This window comes from Homalodisca vitripennis, chromosome 1 (genome assembly GCF_021130785.1).
Source record: "Homalodisca vitripennis isolate AUS2020 chromosome 1, UT_GWSS_2.1, whole genome shotgun sequence".
Lineage (NCBI taxonomy): Eukaryota > Metazoa > Arthropoda > Insecta > Hemiptera > Cicadellidae > Homalodisca > Homalodisca vitripennis.
The window spans coordinates 60,996,389-61,015,438 of record NC_060207.1 but is presented as its reverse complement, the minus strand read 5'-3'; the positions used below and the strand labels follow the sequence as shown (position 1 = coordinate 61,015,438).

Genomic DNA, 19,050 nt, shown 5'->3' with positions numbered 1-19,050 from the left:
GCAATAAAGTCAATTAGCTAAAACTGCAGTTCTAAGGAAGGATTTGGTTAAATGCAGTCTGTAATTATGTTAAACATTAAAAATTAAGATAATGTGCAATTTAATGAAGGAGCTGGCCATTCCGCACATCTCTTAAAGTCACGCATTAACTAGAAAACTGAAATCTTTCTTATATAGTATTTAGGTGTTATAGTTGCAGGATCAATAGTTGTTGCACAGATTTCCGCTCTTAATTTAATTAAAACTCCAATTTAAATGTATATATTGTATATATGTATGTATGTACAAATAAATGTATGTATATATGTAATATAATATGGCGCTTTTATTTTTGGGATAGTCGAAATTATCTTGCCTCGATCAACAAACGGATGCGGTATAATTTGGTTCATGTTATCTAGTGGTAGTAGTTTTTTTGGGCGTAAATATAAGAGTATACCTTAACCTGAAAACTGATTATCTGTCGCAATAACTTTCAGAGAAGATTACTCTCACGGATAGCTAGCTGTAGACTATGTGGACTGCTCTCTAGTAAGTTCTACTGACATTAACGGTGATTCTGCAAAATGAGTTTCAATAAAATTACAGTGAACAGAAAAGTTTGAAGATGATAAATTTACAAATATCAATGACTGACTCATTCATTGCAGTATCCAGTGCACAGTAATAGTTGGCACGTAACAGACTAGGTAAATGAAACTATTTCATGTTTAATCCCGTAACAAAACACGGGTATTAAGCTAGTATTCCATAAAAGTAAAACAATCTTACGAAACAATAACAATATGTCCTACAGTATAAACTTTACAATGTGAATTTGAACCCTATTCCACAAATTAGAACGACTATAGGTTATAATAAATGAGTGTTAACTAATTATAAAAACTCTTGAAAATATTGTTTTGGGCTCACCTTCCTCGTATATCTCCATTACTATTTGCAATAATTACAACACTTAAACGAAAACATATCCAAACTTTATTGAATGCCTCGGGTATATCGCTAAGTTTTGTTGCTAAATCAAGTTATACGTTAACGTGGGAGGAGGGGGAGAGAGTTAGAGCACAATAAAACACAAATACGCAAATATTGTTTGCCAATCGTTGTTCTCCATTTACTATTGCTTTTCGGTTCGTTCAAAAAATAAGTTAAGATGAATGCATTCTGAGAGCACCTCCAAGTGGAAGCCCCAGAAGCGCTTTCTAAAGATGGGATCGCCTTGAGGGCGCGGCGACCCTCGGGTGCAAATTAAATATTTATGCTTTTCAACACGAATATTAATTTTCATTCGAAGTGTAAACTTAAGAAAATAAACCAATCCTTCACAAAATACATTATATAATTCATTCCAAAAGATGGTTCAAAATGCATTTTTAAAATTTCGTTTAATTATTGTAGATCGGTAAAATCATACTTTGGATTATTCAGGATACCTAGATTATTTTGTTGAAGCAAATTAACAATGTAGCTTGTAGTACTGTAGATAACAGAGACGAAGATATAAATGTAAATAACTGAAAACGTTATTATTTATTATTTTAAAGTGTACGTTCAAAGTTTGCACAGTGGGTGTAAAACATAACATGCTGAAAAAGTACATTATCCGACCTGTATGTGCTCTAGTTATTTTCATTATTACCAATGAATGATGAGAGATATGTTAACAAGGACATTTTATATAATTAGTTCATAAATGTTTGGATCTTAATTCTTTATTTGACAGGATATAGTGGATGTGACGCACGATGTAGCCTACAGATAGCATGTTAATGTATACAGATTGATACAACATTTTGTAAGGAGTTAACTGAACTTTTATTGAACAGAAACAATAAAATTTACTAGCAAACCAAAAGATTAAACTATAAATTACTGTAAGAGTATTCCGTTAAGTACTTTTTAGTTTTTATAACAACCTTTTGGCAGAACGTACAATTACCGTACTTGTGTTACCAAGTCCCCACACTGGAGTCTGGTACGGTCATGTTGTTTCACCAGACATATTTCACAGTACGGTATCCTTAGAAAATCGAAAAGAGATTGCCTTCGAGATGTAAGATTCCAACAACCCAGATGCTAACTAAAACTGAGAACCCTACTTTGCTGTAAAATCAAATTAAAGTATAGTTTATAACAAGGGACGACCCTATTAGTATTCTATCAACCTTGTGAAGCAAATTGTATAGTTTAGATAAGGACTACATTTATATTCGAATGATACACATTTTCCCACATAGTATGTGAGAAAAATTGTTTGACACATTAAACTGATTAACTTTTTAATAAGTATAATAAACAAATGAAATAGCATTTAAATTGAGTATAGGATGAGACTAAATAACTAAAAAAACTTAGTCTTTTTGGTATAAACTAAATTAAGATAAAACAAACAACTTTAATACAAATTATATAAGTTATAAGGAGAACCACTTAAATAATTATGTACATGGTGAAAACAGCCAAATAATTATTTTTGGCAGGAGTTGTTGATGGTCATGAAAGGAAATGAGATCCCATGGCCGGCATTTCCACTTCTAATAAAAATAGCCGCTGGACTTTTTTGAATATATAATATATGAAATTTTCCTTAACTAGAAAGAGCTTTTTTTCTTCGGGTTTATTTTAATATTGTGTGCATAAATAACTTCTTTGAGTTCTTAGTTAATTTATCAAATATTTATTGGTTCCATCCCAACAAATTAAAACGTGCAATCTTGAATTAATCATTAAAAAACATAGTTCACGTAATATGTTATATTTCAAACACATCTTAAAAAATAAAGTTTATAATCGATGATCTTATCTTTTAATGCAAAATATTAATATGGGTTTCGAAAGAAGTTTTTCATCTAATGTAACATTTAACTATTTGAATTGTTTTACTTTTACTTTTAGATAGAATGAACAAATTAACATCAATACAAGAAGCGGAATGATATTTTATTGGATAAGTTATATCAAAACCCACGAAATCAAAATCTATGACCAAATGGTAGCGTCGATATTATTTGCATTTTGTTAACAAGGTCTAATTGACTAAGTAAATTAAGATAGATGAACTCTCTAAGCATATTTTGTCTTTGTGTAAAAAAGGCAGTAAAAATGCGTTAATATTTTCATTAGATTCAAACTCTAGCAAGTTTTTTCATAGTAAAAGTAAAACATTAATGACTTTTATTTAAAGAAATTTGTTATGTAGCTGTAACATTGTTAACACGTTTAAATAACTGTAGTATTTATCAATTTATCGTGTTTATTAAACTGCTTTCTTGCCTACCTGTGAAACATATTGTAATAGATTTTAAATTAACCTCAAAACTTAGAGACGAAATTTTAAACAGCTCAGAACTGGATGTTAATGCAATAATATCTCATAATAGACCGGGAGCCGAGAGCAGATTTGCATTGTATGAGGACATAACCTGAAATCGATAGAGAAATCTACCGTAAGAAAGAACTCGATCGACAGATGTGCTAGTTTTGGTAGAGGTCGAAATGGGAGACTACAAATATGTTAGAAATGTCACATTTACCTTTTTTTAGATATCACATTTTTCATAGCTACACCCAAGGACTTAAATCTTACACCAATTGTCAGACACGTTTATTATTATTACATCCGCATCAGATATCCGAATAGAGACCCTCAAAGTTGCCGCTTTCTCCCTCTTTCTCTAGTTACGGTATCTGACGGTGATCTAACTATTATTGATGTGACTAGCGGTCAAGTTTTAAGGGCAATGAGCTACAAAAGATATGATATGGGTAAAAATTAGAGTTTCATAATTTTAACCATTTCGAGGCCCTCCCATTTCGAAGACCAACAAAACTAGTGCGATTTATGATATATTTCTTTCTTGGAAATCACCCCTATCTATAAAAGAAGCTGATTGTGTGCTTATATAGTGCAAATTATTGATTCTAGGCACAGACCATAAAGTTCGAGAACCTTCTAAAACCTGCTTGGGCGTTGAAAGCCCTTACGTAGTCCTCAGTGGAGGGGAAAGGGCCATAAGTCCACTGTCTGTGTTATTCAGCTTGAATGTTTACTAAGGTCGTTTATATTTTAGAATTGTTTAAAATTTATTTAAACGAATTCCTACCGTTATATCACAGAACGGCGTGTAAACCTCGGCCGCGGACATGAACAGTCTGATACATCCTAGCCTTTGTATGATTGTTAACATTGAGAGTTCTAATCTCTGTGAGAGGCTCAAACTTATATTGTATCTCTGTAACTGTTGCACGATAGTTCAGTGACGGAATATTACTTCGAAATGTGTTTAGAAATTGTTGAAAGTCACAGCAACGCAGTAGAAAAATAAGAGGAAACTTGGAAAGTAAAACATTCATAAAATAGTATTTAAAAAATCTGATCCTCTCCACTGAGTAGGGATCCCATTGAGGGTTACATTGAATTTACATAAATCTATGATTATTACTGTGCATGCTATAACCCGCTTACCTAAATGTCCGTAATATTGGGTATGAGGCCTGTACTGTAAGTAAATGCGCCAAACAAAAAAATAAAACATTTTACAAAAATTAATCAAAAAAGTACAAAACCGTTTGAAATCCTTTTATAAATAACAACACAAAACAAAAACTGAAATGCACTTGGATGCGTATTAAATATATTCTGAAAGTGAGACATCTCCTATAACTCCGCCACCACCAATAAAGGCATACAGGTGTTTGAGGTACAACATTGTTCTTATGGGGTTAAAATCAAGAAGGCCGCCAATACAGCCGGCTCTTACAACACTGGCACGTACAGAATTTCAGGTTAAATTCCGTTAGCTACCCTGAAACCTTCAACCTTTGCTGTACAATTATTGAAACTAAAACAGTTTCAAATAATATCCCACTATGAATCAGTGTAACTGTTCTCTGTAAACTATCCGAGTCAAACACGTATCGCTATAACGATAATACTTTTGAAACTGGTCAGCCGGATCCAGCACTCCAACATTATTATATAGAAATAATGCAAATGAGTTTATAATATTTTATAGCTCTCTCAGAAATTTGTGATCAGACCCTTTAGAATGTTATTCTGACCCGTTATAGACCAACACTAACCATCAGTGCGGGGCAGCACCGCAGGTGACAGAAACATTAGTGTTGTTCAAACAAAAATAAAGACTGTTCTCCTAGGTTTGCATAACTATTTCAATATTTAAAGTACTGTAGAAAAAAGTTTAAAATTCCTTCAGGTAATAAGACAGAAAAAACGTGAATTACAAAGAAATAAATTCTACAGTATAAGTAAACTACAGATTATAAAACAAGTTTACGTTCAAAAGGATTTAATCTTTTTTCTATAGGGTGCTTTAGCAACAATTAGCACATATGACAACATAGGCGGATCCAGTACTGATTTTCGGGGAGAGGGCGTGTACATTGATTTTAGTTTACCATCATCTGTACTGTAACAGGTGGTTTCGATACAACAAAAATGAATGGTCATACCCAAAGTTTTCATTCATTAAGTTATTTTGATTTTTTTTATGTTTACAATGAGAGAGCTCCTCCACTTAGTGTATACTCACTCGGATGCGGGCTGAAGTTCGAGATAGACATTGTTGTGGTGGGGGGGCGGGGCGTGCTGGCTCTGGATGGGCTTCAAATCATCCAGGAAGAAGTACTCATTATCATCGTCGCCTTGCAGCAGCCTGGAGTAGGACGGCATGTCCTGCAGGTTGTACGGAACCATGTTAGCCTCCGCCCCCCGCCTCCCGCCCCCCAGTAATCGTGTCGCTGCCCCCGCTGTACGCCGCCCCCATTGTCACACCCACCGTCACTCACTCACAGACCATCGTTGTCCTCCTTCACTCTTTCTCGGATTTCAGCTCTTCACTCTCGGATATGAACGGTTTCTCACTAGAATACAAACTGGTTGGAACACTCGATTCTTTAAATTGCGTACGTTACACTTTCCTATTTATATTATATCAGACGGCTGTTCTTGACAATGTGCTTTCATTTTCCAGTTAGTCCGTAACTTAGAATAAGAAGGCCACCCAATCTGGCAAATTTACAGACATACTTGAATTAAATTAATATTGAACAATTAAAAATTATACGAGTTTAGAATATAAACAACGCAAGTAATCTTTTAACCTAACCCGGACAAACTTAAGCTGGACAAAATGTATTAACAGTAATACATTTTCCATGAATTCAAAATGTTTTTATACAATATTTCGTATAAAGGTAAGTTTTGCTTCAGTAACCCAAAAAGAAAAGGTAACTTAACTTGTTTTAATGTAAAATAAGTTTAAACACTTGTTATCTTGTCACTTTACACGTTTACACTATTACTGCTGCTATAATAACTGTTAAGTACTGTATTTTCAGATAATACAAAGCATATTTTATTGATTATTATTACGTAAAATTTAATTTACTGACCGAAATAAATACTCGCAAATATACAAATATTTAAATATCCGACTGTTTTGAACTTTAAAATATTTTCTAAGTGTTTTCTTTTATTAAATACCTTTTGTACACTTAGAGTTTTTCAACAATTAATGTTATGTTACGAAATGTCTCACTGTCTGCTAAGAAACGGTTATAAGGAAACGTAATTGTACGTTGAGTAGTGAGGCAATACTCTGAGGAAATTGCGTTGATTGTTTACCTGATCTCAGTCTTAAATTAGCAAGGATATTAATTGGCAGTTTAGACTTTTTCTTAATGTTATTTATTACTATTCAACATTTCTTCTTAGTGAATAAATTATTGGATTACGTCATACGTTTCTGATTGTACTCTTGCGTCAGAATGTGCTAAACCTAAAATACAACTAAAACTCAAAGAACTATGTTTTTTCAACATTCATTTGTATCCTGAAATCAAACTAAATACAAAATCTTACGATGGGCGAGGTTAGGGAATCGTAATCTGCAGCCCTGTTGTACAACAATATTGTACAATATTAAACAATGTAGAATTTACTTGGCAGAAATATATGATCAATTAAAAAAAGTCTATAAATATGATATAGTGACTTTAAGCGTAAAACGAATTTAAAATACATGAGCTACCGTTAGGACTATTTATATACCTACATATTAAGACATGTAATGGCCATCGTAACAATTACGTACGAGAGCTGAATGCATTAAGGAAATAGCTGTTATATGTAGCGCCTTACATAATTAACGTCACGAATTTTATAATGAATACTAGTACAAAACATTATTGATCAGAATAAGTTAATGTTTATATCAAAGTTCAATAGGTCAGTGCATTTTAAAGGTGAATCTAAACCTTCTGCAATGCTACATCTGTCAAAATATAGATAGCCTACATACAAGAGTTTCTTACGCCACTCATGTCTCGCTTCGTGTAGTGTTTCTCTACACCTTTGCATATTTTCTCTACTTACAAAATTACTGAAAAGTCAAAACCTTTGAAGTATTTTGCCTGAAACATTGTTCTAGTTGGAGTTTATTAATCTGGGGAGGGGGGGGGGTAACTACGTTTTGTTACTTTCTCAATATTCCAACTTTGGCAAAATGCCCTGTCAAATTAGGTCTTGTTATCAACTTTTAACAAAAAGAGATGGACCTTAAACAATATTCAGCAAATATCCCTACCGGTACTCCGCCAGTGAGAATTTAACAGAAATTAATTAACATGTGTTTACACCTTGTCTGCTAAAGTTAAAACGAATTCACACAACGATAAGAATCAGTAAACATTTCTGAGTACCTTATGCAGTCATACTGATGGATTAGTGCTGACAATGTTTAGCCAAAGTTCATTTTATATCCGGACATTTTGTCGCTGATCTTGAATATAAAAAAGGCGGTAAACAAGTTTAAATGAACTACTTTTAATTCAATAAAAAACCGTAAATATTTAACATCTGACACTATAATAATCAATTTTAAATATATTCATAACAAATATTGTTTGAATATTTTAGTTACCCGAGAATCAAACAATTGTGTTGAAATTTTAAAGTTATTTGTAATAATAATATACAAATGCAAATTCACGAAGTTTCACCTAAAGCTTTAGATTTTGGCAGGAATTACAGATCAGCACACATTATTACTTTGGAAAACATTACATTTGAACATTTTTTAAATGCAAAGGAACACTTAGCAATTTGAACTTTAAATTAGTTTTCGTGCAATCTGTGCTTGTTTTAATGTTAAATCCACACACACAAAAATATATACGATTGCTTATTCTACAAAAACGACCTATTCGACGAAATACCTCACTCACTAACAGTATCATACACATTGAGGGGCAACTAAGCAGAATTTTACTAAATCCAGAACCTTGGTGATGAAAAGGATTCGTGGGTTTGTCATTTTTTAAAAGGTACCTTTAATCAGATTCACGGATACAATTATTTCATTCTTGATTTAAATTGAGTATAAATTGAGAAATATGTACAATAAAACATGAAAATAGAGGTACTTAGGAATTTTCAGTACACATGGGGGCTGATATTAAAAATTGGGAAGACCACCTTTATCCTATAATGGATATGAAAAATTCATATTATAACATTTATTTATTTAAGTAAACTAAAACAAATTGATCAGTAAAACTGTGGGGCTATAATAGATAAACGTTGATTGCCAGACCTGTATTATGTTGTACGTCTGGAACTTGCACTAGTGTGCGTCAAAGCTGCCGGATTAGGCATATCGTGTGTAATTTGTTATCTAAGCATATTTTTGTTTGGTTTGCTGACCGAACGTATTGTTCTGTGTTCAAGGTTTGAGCATTTTAGGATGACATTGTCAGAAATTGTACAATTCCATTTATAGCTGAGTACGTTGCACAACTGATGTTTAATAATTTCATACATTGGAATAAAAATGGAATGAATCTAATGATGAAACGCTTTGAAACAACCAAATAATAATATGTTTTTATGTTTTCCTATGTTTTTTTCTTATATTTACAGATTTGTTCTAGATTTATTTTATTAAGTTCGAGTTATTCGCGGTGTAATAAAACAGTGTGTAGATAATTAATCTGATAGAAATAATTACGATAACTTGGAAGTTCAGTCAAGAAAAGCTTTCCTGATAAAATAACCATCAAGTACACTATTAACGACAAACCTGTAAACTCACAACTTAAAACATACAAAGAAAACATTTCCACGACACAATTATCTAACTACACGTCCTTGAAACAATTCACTAAACATTTGTCCACTTTTCGGCGCAGAAAACTCGAAGACTGTAGTAACCGGACGGCACTGATAAGGAAGCGCGGACACGGACGGCAGCTATGATAACAGACACACGCGCACACACCTGCCACCTGTATAGTGTAAGGCAAGTCGTCAACCTCCTCGCCGCGACCGTGCCAACTGCTACTACTGCTGCCGCTGCCAGATGTACGGCACGCGCACCACGCACCTACCGTGCGCACCCTCGCGCCAAAACGCCCCTCCCCTTTACAGCGTTCCTCCGGGCAGCTCTATTCATTTTTTTTCACCAGCTACGAAGAGCAAGCTACTCGTCGTAGTTCACTGCAGAGGGCGCAAAGGATGTTTTCGATTTATTACTGCATTTAACCTAAAGAAAAAAATTACCAATTTAAATTAGCTAAAAAATGAGTGAACATATTTTAGTAACACGAGCAAGCAAATCATATCTGCTACCTAATAGAAATACATATACCACTTAAAAATAAATTTCTAGTAGCTCAATCTGAAATACATAAACTGTTTGGTCTAGTTTTATTCTTGTTTTTTATGTTTATAATCAATGATACATTTAAGACTGCTAATAGGGAGAAAGAGATGTAAAATTAGTTATAAAAATAAAAATAGGACAAATTAAATCTTGAGTAGCTGAGTAGAAAATAAATCTAGGAAATAAAAAAATACTACATTTTAAATTTCAACATTAAAAGTGGTAAACTTTGTTTCAAGCCGAACAAAATCAACTAAATAAAAATGGGGGGTAGGATTAAAGAATAATTTAACAACTTATATTGCATATTCGCATAAAAGTAGACATACGCATACTCTCTCCATATATTGTTACTATGATGACATATACTATATTCTTAAAATCTACATAAAAACACACTTCAATTTTTGATGACAAGAAGACAATGTTGGATAAAATTAAAAATAAACAATGCAACAATAATTAGTAAAATTGTAAACGTTTTGAACAAATATTAGAAGATAATTCATATGTATTTGAACGTGAAAGAAATATGTTGTAAATACATGGACGATATCTACATCATATAAAGCACAAATTACATTATCTTTTATTAAATACGGATATTGTAAATACTATAAAAGCCGAGTTAGTTGTTACTGCAGAAAGTTTCAGGCAACATATCAAGAAGTTAAAGTTTTAAATCTGTAATTACTACTTTATATTATTAGTTTAATATTCGACTCTTAAAAAGCGAGTGATAATAACGTTCGAATTAACTCAAAATATGATTATTCAATTACTAAATATACAAATACTTAACCCATATTATTTTAAAAGGACCGAGAGGCGGGATACGTAAACCGTACAGTGCAACATACCCCGATCCTGTAAAACCGCAGCATTGACACTGTAAAACCAACGAAGGGATCGAAGGACTATTTTACATGTAAAAATTTCAGTCAAGGACGCCAGGAAACCCGCATTGTACTGATATCGTATTTTTAAAAACCAACGAAGTGATTGAAGGAATATTTTACAAATACAAAGTTCAGTCAATGACTTCAGGAAACCTGCATCGTACTGATACCGTATTATTAAAAACCAACGAAGGTTCGAAGGATTATTTTACAAGTACAAAGACCAGTCAAGGACTCCAGGAAAACCGTATCGCACCGAGACCGTATTTTTTAAAACCAACGAAGTGATCGAAGGAATAGGTATTTTACAAATACAAAGTTCAGTGAAGGACTCCAGGAAACCCGCATCGTACTGATATCGTATTATTAAAAACCAACAAAGGTTCAAAGGATTATTTTACAAGTACAAAGTCCAGTCAAGGACTCCAGGAAAACCGTTTCACACCGTGACCGTATTATTTAAAACCAAAGAAGTGATCGAAGGAATATTTTACAAATACAAAGTTTAGTCATGGACTCCAGGAAACCCGCATCGTACTGAAACTGTATTATTAAAAACCAACGAAGTGATCGAAGGACTATTTTACAAATACAACGTTCAGTCAAGGACTCCAGGAAACCCGCATCGTACTGAAACTGTATTATTAAAACCAACGAAGGTTCGAAGGACTATTTTACAAATACAAAGTTCAGTCAAGGACTCCAGGAAACCCGCATCGTACTGAAACTGTATTATTAAAAACCAACGAAGGTTCGAAGGATTATTTTACAAGTATAAGTCAAGGACTCCAGGAAACCGGCAAACAAGCGAATGACGCGGTCGCACTGTCAGGTAAGGGACTCCTATTAACAGTAAATCCCTCAATTTGGTAGCAAAACACAATAGTTGTTAGGTACAACTATTGTATCTAAATTGTGGCCGGTAATTGAGGAAAATGGACAGGTGACAAAGCAAAGCGCGGTCAGAGGCATTATCGCGACACTGATAGAGTTTCTGACTAAATAAGTAACTGTTGGTGCGGTATGTGTTAGAATAAGAACCTATTTACTCGCGGTAACATACAACAAACTCTGGAACTCGTAAATAAACAAAATAAGCTGACGACTGACTGAAAAATAATACTCCAACAATGTGTGATGAATACAAAATAAAATACTATTAAATAATTAATTGGAAAGTTACCGAGCAAATTAGGGAAAATAAATAATAATAATAATAGGGGGTTGCTCATTGTTTAAATAATTATTGCTCATTGTTGCTACCGGTATAAATATTTATATAAAAATATTTATATAAATAATTATATAAATATATTCGATTGTGAATATAAGAATATATTTTATAATAACTAATTGTAACTGCTAAATGATTAGGTAGTTAAGTTGAAAAATATTTTAGCTATATTTTAAAGACTGTCTTTGTATACGTGTAATTAAATAAGGATTCATGAAACCAAATTTGAGATAATAACAATAAAACGTACGTTGGCAAACAATCGCATTTAGTTTTACAAGTGCCACTAGTATTTATGTGGGCCAGAAATAATAATTTTACGCTTATTTAATAAATACAGTACTCTCAAAAACTTACATGTTAGGGGTTACATTAATAGAAATGGTTATTTGTCTAAGGTGTAGCAACTCTATTGTCAGCATAATTGTTACTACTTGGAAAGTTCACATGTTTTTCTTGTTGCACCCTTTTGTTCTTGTTACTGATATAAAATCCGTTACCCTAGTATTTTATTGATTGTCTGAGTATTTTTTTATTCGTTGAAGTTCTTGATATTACATTATAATTTTTTTGGTTTTTATATTTATTGTAATGCAATATTCTCTTGATGGTATAGAAAGGTCGAGGTTTTAGGCAACCTTTTTTCTAATTTACGCCTAAATAAAGCATAACTAATATTGCTGAAACCCTCAGCCCACATAACACGTGTGATGGTAATAATAATGCTAGTAATATGCACGTTGGAAATTTATGTTATTGCACTATAATAAAGTGTTTTTTACAAATGTATAGTATATTTATAATGTAGGCTATGTTCTCAAATAAACGAGGTAGGAGTACACATTTTAAATTCTATAAATTATTCCATTAGGCTTTACGTGATATTATGTAACATGTTAAAATGTCATACGACTGCACGCAGTTTGCTTACAATTTTTTTTTAATTCTGCGATTTTCTCATAGCATAAGACCAGTGTACAAATGTTCGCCAACGCTCAGCCAAATGCCATGGAGTGACATGCATCATCATCGAACTGGTTATTGCTTACATGGAAATGAAGCTTCAAGTACAATTTCGAGTCCGTAGGTCAGTTCGATATCGAGATACCGTACGGACAGTCAGACAGAAATGAAATTTTGGGGTTCCATAACGCTCAGCCAATAAAATTGTAAACTATTACTGGTTTAGTAGAAAATGTAAGAATAAAATTTAATATCTTTACTGATTATATATATATATATATATATATATATATATATATATATATATATTATATTAAACATGGAACACTAAAAAAATTATATACCACATACATAAAAAACTGTAAAAACAATTAAATGTCGATAATGAATCACCAGTGAACTAATAATTCGTGACCATAAGTAGTAAAATACAAGAAAATGTAGCCTTTGTTTGAGCTCAGACCGGAGTGTAATGGCTTGAGGTGACCCATACATGATGTTGATACCATAATTAAGAACACAGTTATAATATTTATTGTAAACAGAAAATACTGCGCAATGGCGACGGGACACAGCATGTAAGTAACAAGATAGGAGTATGCGACGTGTCGCGTAAGGGCTGCATGCTGAATTTATAATATACTTATTTAATTCTCGATATGTCTTGCGGAAGGAGGGAGACAGACAATCATACAGAAAAGTAATTGACTATATAAATGTAACACAGAAACTCTATAAAAAGGTAAATAATTAATTATAAAATAAATTGATCTACAACCATAATAATAATACACTATACAATAATAAATATATAAATATAATATGAATATAATAAGTTACAATAGAAATTAAATGCATTGTACTTATTTGTTGTATTCAAACTTTTGTTCACTAAGTTAGTTTTCATAGTCATGTTAAAATAATAAAAGTGTGAGCTAGGGAAGGTACTACTACAACGCAAGAGTGCGCTGAAATCAAACCTTATCACCGAGCTTTAACATTGATTTTCCACTCTATTATTTTTTCATTTTACTCTATGAATAAAAGTTTTACATGCTCAAATCATGTATGGTTGTACGCTATTTGTTTTCACATTTATTTATAATGCTAGAAATTTAAACAGACAGACAGAATGAAATGTTTCGAGCCTCTCAGCTAAAACTCAACAAAAAAATGAATACAAGTTAATTGCTAAATGATTAATACCTATAGTACATTGAAACTTTATTAATGTTGTTGCAAGCTACTAATTTCAGTAGTTTTTCTATACCTAAACATCTAGATCTGTCAACTATTTCAACACATTCTCAAATCGTTCCACCTATTTTCCATCCTCGGCCAACGACTAAACACCGTTGTATTGTAGGCTACCCCTTAAAAATGAGATTTCATGGACGGAAACTTGATTGTTTGCAAAAAGGTTAAAGCGACGTGACTTTTCTTGTTGAACCTCCATAGCTTTTGCATAATAAAAGTGTTTGCGTAACAGGACTTAGATACAAGGACGAGTTAATATCCTACTATCTTTAAAAGGTGACTTGCTTCAGTAACGGTACGGCTTGTTTTTACACAACTTACAGCTACTTTCTGCATTTTACGAATAGCCTCATGTCATATATGTACGTATAAGTGAGAAAGTGTATCAATATATCAAGTAATGAGATAGGAGATCATTTCAATTTTAAAATGTTAAACAAATTTCTTAAAACAAATGTTTTTAGAAACGTTCAGCAATTTAATTCCCTAGAATGTTATATCTAAACAAGCTTCAATTTTTTTTTGCTACCAATAAGGAATTTAGGACAATCCTCTTTGTTAGTGTTCTGATTTTGAAATGGACTGTGTGTGTGTGTGTGTGTGTGTGTGTGTGTGTGTGTGTGTGTGTGTGTGTGTGTGTGTGTGTTTATTTTTTTTGCAGTAGACGATTTTGTTAAAGCCATTGAAATAAGGGACAAGATTCAAATAATTCCAAATCACCATCAAAGTAGCACGAATGGCTTTACCTCAAAGAGGAAATTTCACGAAAAACCACCACGTTTAGAGGTTATACAATACAAATTGTCTCTTGATTCCTAGACTGGTAGCTCAGGTTGTATCTGGAAACGTGGCCTAAATAGCTTTTCCTACACAAACAGTTGTTGAACGTTTCTTTGGAAAATCTGCGTTTCAACGAATAGAACATTGGCATGAGGAGTTGAAAGTACCTCCATCAATTTGAGAATTCAAACAAGTCATATCCTTTGTTTTGATTAAAAACAATGATAAATGTCTAAGGTGGTTTCCTTTTTCTTTACTTGAGGTAGCACATTTAAACTGTAAACCTGTTTGGCTCCGTCCGACTAGAGGCCTCACTGAGTGCCCTACACGCTGTCCTGTAGGTGAGTGAGTGTGAGGTCGCAACACTGCCTGGAGTGATGCAGTCAGCTGATGACCGTAACCCTACCCTACCTACTTTCCGTGATGTAACCAACCGGTCTGAGGCGGTGGCGAAACCTGTGTTAATTACAGATCAAAGTCAAGTTCAATGTCGGATCGTACTTCTTCATCTGGACAGCAGACACGCTTCTTCCGAAACCGAAATATCATTCACGGCGGCGGCTCGCGGCGTTGTCGTATAGCTTCACGTTTTAATACAGCGATGATGTACAAAATTGGGAACACCGGCAGTACCTGAGTGAGAGATTGTAGTCTCTGGTGGTCTCGCAACACAGGACCCGCCATAACTATCAACTACATTTTCGTAAAGTAAAATGTGAAATCGGAAGGTAAAATTTTCATACTTCGGTCCGAAATTGTACAACGACCTCTCAATTTGCTCATTTATATCTAAACTCAAGAAATGTTTAAAAGAGGACTACTCTTAATTTAGCTTCACTAATTATATGTAACATTAAATCAAACTAGATGAGCGAGTTTTTGTAAATAAAGTTTAATACAATTAATCAGCCTTTAAGTTTTTAATCTTGTAATAGTGTTTTGTTGTATTGCACTTTTATATCTTATTTACTTTATTAGTACTAAAATATTAGACCATCAATTGACTTGAGTTGTTCTGAGAAAGAGTATATTTTTGAGAAACGCTAGCAAAAAAACATTGTTATTTATTATTTATTTATAATGTTCCGACTAATAAAAACATTCTTTGATTCTTATTTTCAGATATTACAATAAGGAACATAGGGAAAGGATTAAGCACTGTTTAATAGAAAAGTGAGGTGGAGTTTTTAAGGTTCCGTTAGGTTCTGTCATTGTATGTCTGTCATAGTCCGTACACACTAACACTTCTTAAATAGGTTCGTCTGATACAAATAAGAATTTAGTTTGACACCTCCTTACAAGTTCGGGAGAATTACATCATCAGTCGCGCCCTTCGATAATCCATTGTATCGGTTTACATTTGAACGTTTATTTGGCAAAGATCCCCAAGTCGTGTCGGCCGACAGGCGGGCGCTAAGTGCAACGTCGCGCGAGACCGTAGTCGTCGCTGAGTTCATCGACACGGCAGCGGCAGCGTGGTCAGCCATTCATCCAGTGTAATCCAGTATATCCTTTACAGAGTTGTGACTTGTGGGAGAAACCTTCAGATTCTTACGATCTCCCAGACGTATCTAACGCAGGATTGTAACTGAAATAGTCGGACAAGATGTTTGGGAGTTTCGGACGACCACCTGGTATACTTACAATTAAACACCACTGTGGACTTCTAGTCGATGTGGACATTACTAGAGGTCAAAATAGAGGTCGGAGGAACACGTGACAACAATGACCTGAGGATTTCTGCAATGTCATGTCTGGTGTGATGGGGCTTCCATCGCGAGGGAGCGACTCATTCAAACCAAACGTGGTTTGGTCAACTGGGATTATACATGAACGTTAAAAACTATCTCATAGAATTACTAGACCTTAAATCCGGTCAAGAATAAATCATCTTAACTAACATATTGTAATATCTGTATATAAAGGAATATTGAATTCGGTTTGCCATTAATATTATTACGCAAGCTCCCCCTAAATGAACGTGCATATAAAACTATTTGTTTACTTAGTTATTATCTATTTCGCCACTACCCTTATCCAAAACAACGGAATGGTATTCTTGTAAATAATGTTCTCTAGTTGAACGGTTCTCAAGTGTTCTTGAGTGTACTGAAACTCGGTTCTGCTTCAAGTGACGTCCGTACTAACCCCTTCCATACGACATTGAGCCTTGTACAAGTGTATAGTTCTATGTCATCCTCTCGTGATGACGGGTCCATTCGGAACTGTTACTAAATTTAAGCAGACTACCTCTGTATCTAAAACTGTAAATATTGTAAAACTACGAATTCTGAAGGTCACCAAACACAGTAGGCCTCACTCGTTTAACACGTTTTGAGTGTCTGGATTATTTGGATAAAATTAGAAGAGTTGGTAGCAAGTATATAATTAGGCCTTTTGGAAAAAGTCTCGCAAAAACATTGCACTCCAAAAACTCTGTTTACAGTATAAAAGTAAATTGTAGCATGAAATAAATAAGGGAAGATAAAAAAAAAAACTATTGAACATTACAATAAGAGATCACAGATAAACTCAAGAAAGGTATTAACGGCAAAGTACAAAATTTCTCATTATTGTTGGTCTGAAGATCATCATCAGATTTGAGATGAAGCTATTATAATACATCGGGGACCAGATTTCTTTAACACCTTCAATGCGTCACGAGACTTGTACCGACCTTAGTACAGTAGGAAGGGCAGTACGATCCGTCGATCGCAGTCATCATGTTTAAAGAAATCAATCGAGACCTGACATTAGCGGGCCAACCACTCAGTCAACCACTAATTGAAATTGGACGCCTTGGCTTCAAATACAAAAAACGAACTACAAGGGAAACATAAAAATCAAACAGAATAGTTAGTTCAAATAGGCTTTAATTAATACGTAACCATAATATGATCTTAAAACGTTAATCTAGAACTGACCAGTATAAAAGAGCCACCCTGTTACTGGCTAAAAGTTCCCTAATTTACTCCCATCTTTGTCTCCTGTGACGTCAGCACTTTGGCCAATGTGATAGAAAAATTTGTTCAGTTTAACCTAGTTTTTTAGTTTTACACAGAAGGAAGCGATTGCAGATCTCGCAACGTAGTGTTACTGTTTTGTGTTTCACTTACTGATGGCAAATACGTTACGTGATTATTGCAAACGAAAACATCTGTTAACATCACAAACACATAGTAAAAGGCAAACCTTAAAATTAGAAATTCCTTGAGTTCTTCTGGTATTTGTTCTAATATTGAATGTCAATAAAACAATAAATAGTACAAGACTATACTTCCATGTCTTCCATGTACCATTCGTGCATATTCTCTTTAAAACACTTAAGCGTCTCGGCTTCTCAGATCTGTAATGAGTAATGTATTAGGAATACAGGATTAGGCTAGTGGCATTAAAAAGGTAAAATTCTACGTCAGCAGCTCGCAATGGAAGAATTATGCTTGTTCGCAGCGTCCATCTCACGTCATAGGTGAGAATTCAGACACCAAATAGATGAACACATCAACGTCAAGGCTAAAAATGGATGTAGACATCACTCTACTCACAGACCTGGTCTCCATGATGACCTCTTTGATAGTTGTTCTTAGCTCTTTCCCTCCATCAACGGTCTGCCGCTGCGCTTTGAAAAACACCGCTAATAACCCACAAACTCTGATATACATCATGTCTGGTTTAAATTTGTAATTAAAACCTTTGATAGGCTAATTATCAATGCAGGGTGTCAAATGGGCAATTTGAATAATGGGAAGCACAGAGATGGGATATGTATGTATATAATATAATTATACTGTATAAGGAAAATGTATTCCACTAGAGAAGAAATTAACTGTAAACTAAAAATATAATTTATCAATTAACATGTAACAATAATTGTGAAATGGACTATGTTGGATTGACTACAAATCTGGTCATTGTAAATAAGAATGAATAACCATTGTTGTTCTTATGAAAACGTTATAAAAAATTATTTCCCAAAACGCACTAATACTTTAGGCCATGTCTCATTTAAATGCATGGGGATAGGTTATTGTAAAATGGTGAAATAGGCTAAACTACGTTCGTTCGTTGAAACTGTAAAATGTAACAACACGTTTTATACCAATACGTTTTCTAATTATGTTGATGCACTAAGGTAACCCAAATAAGCAAGTTTTTTATTTTCATTGAAATTCATGTTAGAAAGTGTATAGTGAGTATTTGGTGTAAAATTATTGTTCAACGTGCATTGCAAAAT

At 33.6% G+C, this 19,050-nt stretch overlaps 1 protein-coding gene across 7 annotated transcripts in view; it reads right to left on the bottom strand.

Annotated features, from left to right (window-relative positions):
- The window catches only part of LOC124362764 (protein cycle-like), a 158,082-nt gene that overhangs the window by 37,066 nt on the left and 101,966 nt on the right, over positions 1-19,050 (bottom strand). For 2 of the 7 annotated variants that reach the window (XM_046817562.1, XM_046817571.1), the window contains exons 1-2: positions 9,102-9,381; positions 5,553-5,883 (exon numbers count right to left, since the gene is read on the bottom strand). The exons of 2 other annotated variants lie outside the window; for them this stretch is intronic. In XM_046817562.1, coding sequence (XP_046673518.1) covers positions 5,553-5,716 — 164 coding nt within the window. In that variant the 5' untranslated portion in view covers positions 5,717-5,883; positions 9,102-9,381. Of the gene's footprint in view, positions 1-5,552; positions 6,029-9,101; positions 9,382-19,050 lie in introns of those variants that run through there. 3 more of the 7 variants (XM_046817544.1, XM_046817536.1, XM_046817553.1) reach the window with 3 other exon arrangements.